The sequence below is a fragment of the Siniperca chuatsi genome, linkage group LG5, assembly GCF_020085105.1.
Source record: "Siniperca chuatsi isolate FFG_IHB_CAS linkage group LG5, ASM2008510v1, whole genome shotgun sequence".
NCBI classification, from domain to species: domain Eukaryota; kingdom Metazoa; phylum Chordata; class Actinopteri; order Centrarchiformes; family Sinipercidae; genus Siniperca; species Siniperca chuatsi.
This window is the reverse complement of record NC_058046.1, coordinates 8,712,234-8,721,976: the sequence shown is the minus strand read 5'-3', so window position 1 is coordinate 8,721,976 and position 9,743 is coordinate 8,712,234. Positions and strand designations below refer to the sequence as shown.

The window sequence follows — 9,743 nt, the reverse complement described above, 5'->3', positions numbered from 1 at the left end:
AGTGTTGTCATTGTTACACACTTCTCTCTACCAGTCATGCACATCAGCATTCAATATTTATGGAAATATAGTTCATCCAAAATGTAAATACTGCTTTCTTGATGTTAAATTGTGTGGAAAATAAATGTTAAAAACAAAATTCCAATGTAGTGATAAGATTGAATTGAGTTCTCATTGCGCAGATATTCCTTTGCGATGCAGAAGAATAACAGGCACAAATGTTTCAGCTATTCCTTTCCTCAGTGTGCAGGCTCTGTTTTACAATTTTTTAATCAGTTAGAGATTGCAGTGTGAGTGTCTGAAACCAGCATGTAAATGTGTGGTGAGTTTTAACAAAGTTTCATTGTGTCTGCTGCAGTATATTTTGTCGAGTATCTTCAGACCAGTGAATAGATTATTAAAGAAGAGTTCACAGCAGAGACCAAATACTGAGTAATAGGTTGTCCAACAATGTGTGGTTAGTGCAGTGTGTTTGGCATTTTCACATCCATATGAATATATAGTATCATGTACAGTATGTCCTGATGATGTTGCAGCTAAAGTATTTCAATGTACTCTACATATCTCTGCACATGTGCTGAAATTAGCAAAATGGCAAGTGTTCAATTGTAGTCTCAGGCAAGATTTAATTAATGGCTACTTTACAATACCAAAATAATGTTAAAATGCAAGCCACACCAATATACCTAGACATGTCTAAACACTGTAATATCAAGATGATAATATTTATGCATATACATTTACATAACAGTTATTACTGTGGTCAAACACTGGTGAAAGGACGATAATAATGTTGCCAATTCCACTCTGTCTTCTTCTATTGTTACATGTAACTTACTTTATGTATTTTAGATTCTCTGAATCAGTGTAACCGCGCTGCTAAGATCGAAAGTGGTTGTAAAATTCACCTTCTCTTTTCAACGTGCAACTATGACGCTGACCAGCTCTATGCAAACTTATTTTTGCACTGAATCATCTCTGACGCACCATTTTTAGTACGGTCAGAAAATGTAGAAAGTGTTATTGTCCAGCCTATACTGTATATAGTTTGTCCATATGTTCACTATATGTAAAACATGCTGAAGATGTGTCCATGCACCAGTGAATATGATTTGAATACAATGATTTGAATAAGGGCAGCTGTGTCCACTCATCATTATTGCACAGTCCATCACTGGTGTGTGGTGCAACGATGAGCAGGACTGCAGGCTGCTGCCAGAGCTGTCTGCATTATGAAACACCAAAAACACTGGTTATTCCAAACGTACGGATAGGATGTGTCTTCAGGTTCACCCAACTTCTGGTGGTGCTGTATGTGGTGGGGTAAGTAACAAAAAGCTTAGACTGGGGGAGCATGGTGTTGCCACTGTTCTGGGTTGGGGATTTGGTCAAATGTGGATATACTGTTGTAATGAGCTGCCTGGTGATTTGTGCAAGTATCATAGTGCTGTAAACCTGCAGGTATGTGTGTGTGGTGCAGAAGGCCTACCAGGAGACAGACTCTGTCATCAGTACCGTCTCCACCAAAGTGAAAGGTTTTGCCTTCACCAACACATCTGACATGGACCCCCGATTTTGGGATGTGGCTGATTATGTTATCCCACCTCAGGTAAACATATATTTTATCTTTACTACAAAAACGCGCACATAAATTTAATGACCACTCTCCACTTTAACTTATCATCTGTAGTATGTGGCCATTGTGCTAAACTGATCTACACAGTTGGTCCTACTATGAGTGTGAGTAAGACTTTTTCATTGCCTTGTGCTTCTCTTCAACAGGGTGATAATTCATTCTTTGTGTTAACAAATATGGTTGTTACCCCCCGTCAAACTCAGTCCCGTTGTCCTGAGGTGAGTCACTGATGCTACGTGATATGACATCCTATGATGTTCCTGCTCAGACATTTCTAGGGTGAACATGGTTTGTTGATTCACAACATGTCATTAGAGTTTAGGTCTTTTAGAGTTGCAACTAATGATTATTTTCATTACTGATTAATCTATCAATTATTGTCCCAACGAATCGATTAATAATTTAGTCTAATGTGTCAGAAACTAATTTTGAAAATGTCCATCACAAGTTTCCAGAGCCCAAGGCCACGTCTTTAAATTGTTTGTTTTGTCCAACCAATAGCACACAACCCAAACACATCCTCTAAATAGGATTATGTAATCCTCACTTTTGGAAAGCTGAAACCAGATAATCCAATATCCCAATGTCCACCACTTAGGTCCAAACTGAAATATCTCAGCAACTATTGGATGGATTTCCATAAACATTCATGGTGCCTAGACCAGGAATCTTAATGACTTTGGTGACCCCCTGACTCTTCCTCTAGCATCACCATCAACTTTGTTTTGATTAATTTTTTGTCGATTGCAAATCAATTAATCGTCTAGATATTTCAGCGCCAGTAAGTTGGCACCCTATTGGACCCATTTTTTTCCCCCATGTAGTCTCGTAGGGTCTCCGTAGTCACACAGATTTGTATGCAGTTTGATTATACTCTGATATATTGAAGATTAATGGATGAAACACCAATGCCAAAACAATTAAAGAACAATCTGATGAGTTGTACCTCATTTTGTTTCTTAAATGTCTCATGTCTGATCATGTCTGATCATGTCTCATCATGTGGACTGTTCAGTATAAAGCAGAAGACCACTTGGGACAGCGGGGTGTTGTGGCAACCAAAGGGCCCTCACGTTGGCAAACTTCCAGCCTGCTAAAGTACCCTTTGGTTGAGTGTCAGGGCTGCTGTTGTGTAGCATAAAGGGACTTCTGACCTCTCTGTGATGTAGCACCCAGTGTTTCCACTTGTTATGGAAATCATAGAATGTTACAGATGGATAAACACTGACCTGCTCAGGCCAATAACTTCACTTAAAAGGCATTCTGATATGGATGTACATGTTGCCTCATGCTAACAGCATCACATCAGTTGACGGATTAACACTCGTGATTTCTCCTCCAGCTTCCAAACCCATCAACTACTTGTGTGGATGATTGTGACTGTATCAAGGGACACAGTGATCCTCAAGGCAATGGTAGGCCTTCCTCATTGGGTTTCATCAGATTGATATGTGTTAATACATCAGCTGTAAATGATGTGACACCATACAGCAAACACCACCTGACATTCATTTTCCACTCAGGTATACAGACAGGGCTGTGTGAGAACTATTCCACGACTGTCCGGACCTGTGAAGTGCTCTCATGGTGCCCTCTTGAAATAGACACTAAGCTGCCTGAGTAAGATGCACTGTTATAGTATTTATAAGTAATTCGAGTATAATGTAGATATGGCTTGACAAGTCGTTTCCCTGTCCCTACAGACCTGCACTGCTGGCTGTAGCAGAGAACTTCAGTGTGCTGATCAAAAACAGCATAACATACCCGAAGTTCAACTTTCACAGGTCAGTGTTTCTGAATGTAAAAGAAAGATGTGCGGAGAGGTACAGGCTCTTATCAGTACAGCATATGCAAACATAATGTTTTATTGTGTGCCATTATATCAAATGTATGTCTTCCTTCCTCCCCCAGAAGAAACATACTGCCACATATTAACTCCTCATACCTGAAGAGGTGTGAGTTCAATCGTACAACAGACCCTGACTGCCCAATATTCCGCCTCAAACACATCGTTTCAGAGGCTGGAGAGGAATTTGAAGACATGGCTGTGAAGGCACGCCCAGAATGAAATATAACACCCATTTTTCACAATGCTCATTACTGTAATATGTATCCCTCCACACTTCCTTATCTCTTATCTCCCTTGCATTTCAGTTGTCAGGTCTTTCACAAGTGATTAAAGTGTCAAATTTGTCTACACTTATACAAAGTTGGATAATGAAATCATTTTTAAACTTTTATTTATGTTTATAAAGGGTGGTATACTCGGTATTATTATTGACTGGAGCTGTGACCTGGACCGGTGGGCAGGGAAGTGTTACCCCAAATACAGCTTCCGCAGGCTGGACAACAAAAATCCTGTCAATAATGTGGCCCCTGGATACAACTTCAGGTGAAACCCTTTCTAACAAATGCTTATTAATAAATGGATTAAGCTGGGGGAAAAACATTTTTTTTTTTTAGGTTTGCAAAATACTACAAGACCCCAGATGGAGAGGAAACTAGAACCTTAATCAAAGCATACGGGATCCGATTTGACGTCCTTGTGTTTGGAACTGTGAGGCCTGAATAAATCTTAAAATTGCAATGACTTCATCAGCAAAATGTGTGTGTTGTCTTTGCTTTGACGATACCTGTGGGGTTCTTTTATCCTGCAGGCAGGAAAATTTGGAATTGTACCAACCATAGTGAACTTGGGTGCAGCACTATCATTCCTCAGTTTGGTGAGTAGACATGCTCAGCCCTGCACTTGAAACATGATAAAAATGCACTTTTCTAGAAAAAGCAATGATACACAGAATTTGACTGTTTTCCCGCAGGTTCCCATAGTTTCCGACTGGTTTATGTTGAAATGCATGAGAAAAAGAGATCTTTACAACAAACATAAAGTCACATATCTAAATGAGGAGACTGAATCAGTAAGTGACTGATCTATCCGTTTTACATTTTACATGCCTCACTGCTGGCAGTAATAATGTTGAATAACATTTTCTTTTTGGGGGTTCAATCATTACTCCACAGTTAATCTGTTCCTTTCTATTTTTTTGATACAGATGTCAATGGGCACCGCCTATGGAACCCAGTAGCATAGTCACATCAACATGGGAACATTTTTCTGCAGAGGGATCTGAACCTGCTCAAAAAAAGAAACTGACATGAAAACAGAGATTTTCAACATCATTTGAATTCTTCAATAAAAGTGGTTAAATGTGTATTTATGTGTATGAAATGTTACAAAATTAAGTCTCAGTCACAGATGAAAGATGACTCCCCCACACCGCACGGGGGCAGTGTAGCTTGACAACATAGCCAAACACGAGAAGCTGGTCAGTATGCTAGCAAACAACAGAGAAGAGAGGCAGAAGAGACTTATATAGAGGCACCGTCACAAAAACTTGCTAAAATAGAGTTTTTCTAACTTATTTGTTTAGTTAACTAATAATGTATGTTTAGCAGTGGTGTGCGTTGAGGAGCTAGCCTCGCTGTATAAGCAGCGAACCTGCTAACAGACTAGTTAATACTGTTAGCCTGCCAGCTAAACTTGCAGTTGGGCAGCTGGTTTCTTCTAGTTAGCATCGATGAGGAAACCCAACCCCGGCTAAAATGCTGTAAACAGGACTGATCAGCTTGTCTTGAGTTAGCTAGTTGGCCGCTTGTCTGAGAAAGAATACTGCAGAATGACAGGTGAGTGACACGACCTGATGTCAGAACTTCATACATACGTATTGAGCTAACATTGTATTTTGGTAGCAGCGTCAGTGTACAGTTTTTAAAGTGTAAGTTAATAATAAGACCCCGGGTTTCCTCAGAGGATGCCGTCTTGCTGAACGTACCTGTCATTCGGCAGCTGTACCACTGGGACTGTGGGTTAGCCTGCTCCAGGATGGTCTTGAAGTAAGTGCACAGTAAAGTAGCTAACTTCTACAATCACAAATGTTAATCCGTTTGCATTGTGTGTTCTTAATACCATACACTGCTATTGAAATTGTACTACCTAGTGACATGGAACTGCTTGACATGTATAGTGTAACACTGGTGCACTAACGTTAAAGTTAACCTACAGAGAGTCGCAGCCTCTAACTGTCTGATCCTGCAGGTACCTCCATCCAGTCAGTGATGAGGAGTTTCAGAGAGCATGCTGGGAGCTGAAGCTGACAGAGAGTGTGTGGACTATTGACCTGGCCTACCTCATGTGCCATCTAGGAATCAAACACTGCTTTTGCACGCAGACTCTGGGCGTTGATAAGGGCTTTAGGAATCAGGTACTTTGCTGAGTAAGCTATCAGTAGTCATAACCAGATTTGAATTTTTCTAGTTGTGTGTGTGTGATAGTGTCTTTGTTGTCTTTTGGTATGGTTTGCAGTCCTTTTATAAGAAACACTTTGATACAGAAGAAGACAGAGTGAACGAGCTCTTCCTCAAAGCAGATGGCAAAGGTGTGGTGGTGAATAAATGGTGAGTTTTCTGTTCATTCTTATTCATATGGACAATCCACTTGCTTAGACGAAGTAAACCTAACACCTGAAATGTATCGGTGTTTATCTTTCCATAGTTCTGTGACGGTTCAGGAAATCCAGTCTCATCTGGAGCAGGGCCACGTTGCCATAGTGCTGGTCAACGCTGTCGTCTTGACATGTGAACTCTGCTCCTCGCCTGTCAAATACTGCTGCTTCCTGCCTGTGGGTCAGAAGTGTTTCTGCAGGAAGCCAGAGTACCAGGGTCACTTTGTGGTAGTGTGCGGCTTCAACAGGACCACTGGCTGTATTTTCTACAACAACCCTGCGTATTCTGACCGTGAGTAATCTCATATGTCCTAAGCACAAGCAGAATGTGGCATAACTGTATTGGAATGGGAAAAAACGTTAATGGATCTTAGAAAAAGAGTCTAAAATAGATTTAATGTCACAGCTTTTAAAATATATTGCCAAGAGACAGTGTCAGAAGTTACATCAGGACCTGGATGCCTGTTTCCCTTTTCGACATGTAAAGGGATTTCACTTTTCTGTTTAGATTAAAGTAGTGCTGAAACAATTAGTGGATTAATCGATAAATGAATCGAAAAATAAGAAGAAAAATAATCGCCAACACTTTTGATACTCGTTTAATTCATCAAGCAAAAATGTCAAACATTTGCAGTTTCTAGTTTCTCAAATGTAAGGATTTGCTGCGTTTGTAAATTACAGTAACATAATAGTTAATAACAGTTTGGCTTTTGGACTGCTGGTCAGACAAAACAAACAATATGAAGTCGTCACCCTTGGGCTCTGACAACTTAGAAGAGGCATTTTTTATTTTTGTGACTTAACAATTAACCAATTAATCTAAAAAACAACAATCAAACAGATTAATGAAAATGATTATTAGTTGCAGCCTTAGATTAAAGCATATTTTAGTTCATTTTGTTCAGAAGGTTCAAATTCATGGTTTTGCCAGCAATGTAGACTTTTTAGTTGTTAACTGTAAGCTATTAACTAATGCATTCAAAACAACGGTTTGTGGACTATTGAGATAATTAGGATAAAAAATATAAAGTTTGATTGATGATGCAAACTCATCATCATTGAATTACTATCATCCTACGACTGCTAGTAACAAATTATGTCTTCAGTTTGGAACTGACAGGTGTGTGTGTGTGTTAATCAGGGGTGTGCTGCACCAGCATCAGTAACTTTGAGGAGGCCCGGCGGAGCTATGGGACAGATGAGGATATCCTGTTCATCTTTAAGGAGAGTTGATGGACCATGATGATGGATTTGGATTTCACTCTTCCTCAGCTCATCATTATAGTGGCATGATGCTGCAGGTCACCAGTCTTGGACTAGTGGCCCCTCCTGTTGTCCATTGTCGCAGATCCCCTGGGCCTCCCTCTCCGGTGCTAATAGGCCCAACTGTTCACATGAAAAGCATTTAGCTGCAGAATCACCGCTCTTATTCCCTCTTGCACAGTCAGTACTGCTCGAAAACCTGAAGGATTAACAGCTGGGAGGTTCAACAGTCTAAGTTGAATTGTTTATTTTTTTATTTCCCTTTTTTGAGATGAATCAAATTAATTTTATTGTGTCTTTTGGTTGAATTTTGATGACTGCTCATGTATTAGAGCTATTGAAATCTCAAACTGTGAGGATTTCAGACTGAAATTACAGCGGATGAAATGTGGGAATCATGACAGCATAGGAATTACCAGGAAATAGTGTGCACATAATTCAGGGCTGATGACAACATTTAGTATATCCAATTTTTTTGTTCTGTTCAGTGTTGAAGTCTGAAGCCTCCACTTGCCTTTTTAAAAAATCCTAACGCGCCTCTCGGTCACTTTTTATTCTGATGATTCTATCAACAGGGAATACAGGAAGTAGTGTTTTGAGAGTCTCAGGTAATTAATGCCCCAAAGTGTGACATGTGCATCAAAAGACAAAACTAGTTCAATGCAATACTCCATAGTCTGTCTATGGAACTCAGTCTGCCTGCAGAAAAACACAGAGAGTGGATTGACCTACTGAAACATTTACTGGAGAAAACAGCTCAACATCTTGTGTTTTGGTGTCGTGGCAACAAGATGGATGCATAGTTTGGTTGTTCTGGTCATGTGGCAGAACAAAGGTGTAATTTTGACTCGATCAGGTTCTCTGTTGAAAGCAGGGAAGGTAATTTCCTCATTGTCGTTATTTGTTAATTTTGGTATTATGTACATGTTTTTGCACTACACTTTTCAAACCAGACATAATTATATGTTATTTAAATTAAATTTTTTACAATGAAATCGCTTTTCTGAATCGATTGATTTCCTGGTTGGGCTCTTTGATAAGAACAAACGGCACGTTTTAAACCGCAAACTTTATTTTTTTATTAAACATAGAGCTGCATTTATTATGTGTTGTGATTGAAGGATTTGAACATATGCTCCATCCTTGTCATTTTTTTTCTGGCACTTGAGTATTTAATGAGTCACTTCCACTTTAAATCTCATTATATACTAACATTTTGCCAGACATTGAGGGAATAAAATCAGGTCTGCGCCCTGTTTTTCATACGTGAGTTATTAATGTTGGCTAGTATGATCATGTTAATTCTCATCTAGCTAACTTGGTTCTTTGGAGGACGGATTTATTAATCGTGAATTAAGTTATCTTAAACATCTGTACTGTATCTTCCCTAAAGCATGTTCCAATTATGAAATATAACTATCTCCTACAGTAGATTATAAGCACTTTATAATTTATTAAACTAACTTAATGACAATTCTCTATCAAATTGTCATTATAAAATGGTAGAAATGGTAAAATCAGAAACGTTTTGTTGAATTTATCTTGTTTGCTCATAGTTACCAAAGTAAATTTGTAATGTGAGTAATTACGTGAAGTCACCAAACAAAAACAATAAAGGTGTGATTTTTATTTTTCCCCGCCCGAATAGGTGCAACAAAGCTGACTGGAGAGTGAGGGAGATGTCAGTCAACCACAATCTGTACATGGCCACACAGTCCTGAGAGGACAGCTATCTAATCAGCCAAAAGACTGCACTTCAGCAGGTTTGAGCTTAAAGCGAGACTAAGTTAATTTTTTAAAGACAAAACACTTAACTTTTTTTCCCTCTTACTGAAGAAAAGTTGAATTCAAAAGCAATAAAACACTCAGCTGCTACATACAGTCTTACTTGGTCTGGTTTGACCCCTAGCTTCCAGTGGCTCTAATGTTAGCAAACATAAGATAGATATTGCTGTGTAACTGATATTACTAAGTCAGTTCACTGACTTTGTGACTCTTCTCCACTTGCGCTACTGTTACAGTACAGTTTTAGCATTTAGCATTATCCCATAATTGTCACTTGTGGCCACAGTTCAACAAAGGTTACATGGCCTCGCTTTAAGGACTTGTCTTTCTGCAATCAGCTCCAGATACATTTAAAGCCAGCTTCACAGACCTGGAAAATCCAGGCAAATCATCAACAATGAAGTCAAGATGAGTAAGTTATCCACATGTAAAGAACAGGGCCCTGGTTTGACCCTGAATTTAGTTTTCTGTGATAAAGTGACAACAAAATGGAACCAATCTGACAGACTGACAAATATAAACACAGAATGTCAAATAAAAAGAAACAAACTGAACTT

General features: G+C 39.1%; 2 protein-coding genes across 3 annotated transcripts; both read left to right on the top strand.

The window, feature by feature from the left end:
* Positions 1-132: 132 nt before the first annotated feature.
* Positions 133-4,831, top strand: p2rx4b (purinergic receptor P2X, ligand-gated ion channel, 4b). Its single transcript, XM_044198168.1, has 12 exons — positions 133-1,323; positions 1,462-1,609; positions 1,783-1,854; positions 2,979-3,051; positions 3,160-3,256; positions 3,340-3,420; positions 3,548-3,689; positions 3,892-4,028; positions 4,100-4,193; positions 4,294-4,359; positions 4,456-4,554; positions 4,690-4,831. Exons 1-12 carry the CDS (start codon positions 1,193-1,195, stop codon positions 4,720-4,722), a joined length of 1,173 nt encoding a protein of 390 aa, XP_044054103.1. The 5' UTR covers positions 133-1,192; the 3' UTR covers positions 4,723-4,831.
* A 121-nt stretch (positions 4,832-4,952) lies between these two features.
* Positions 4,953-9,740, top strand: gucd1 (guanylyl cyclase domain containing 1). 2 transcript variants are annotated; one of them, XM_044198176.1, is made up of 6 exons: positions 4,953-5,320; positions 5,446-5,530; positions 5,733-5,898; positions 6,000-6,091; positions 6,189-6,430; positions 9,050-9,740. In XM_044198176.1, exons 1-6 carry the CDS (start codon positions 5,314-5,316, stop codon positions 9,073-9,075), a joined length of 618 nt encoding a protein of 205 aa, XP_044054111.1. In that variant the 5' UTR covers positions 4,953-5,313; the 3' UTR covers positions 9,076-9,740. The 2 variants fall into 2 exon arrangements, with proteins under 2 accessions (XP_044054111.1, XP_044054110.1); XM_044198175.1 differs by having other exon boundaries at positions 4,963-5,320; positions 7,280-9,740.
* Positions 9,741-9,743: the final 3 nt, after the last annotated feature.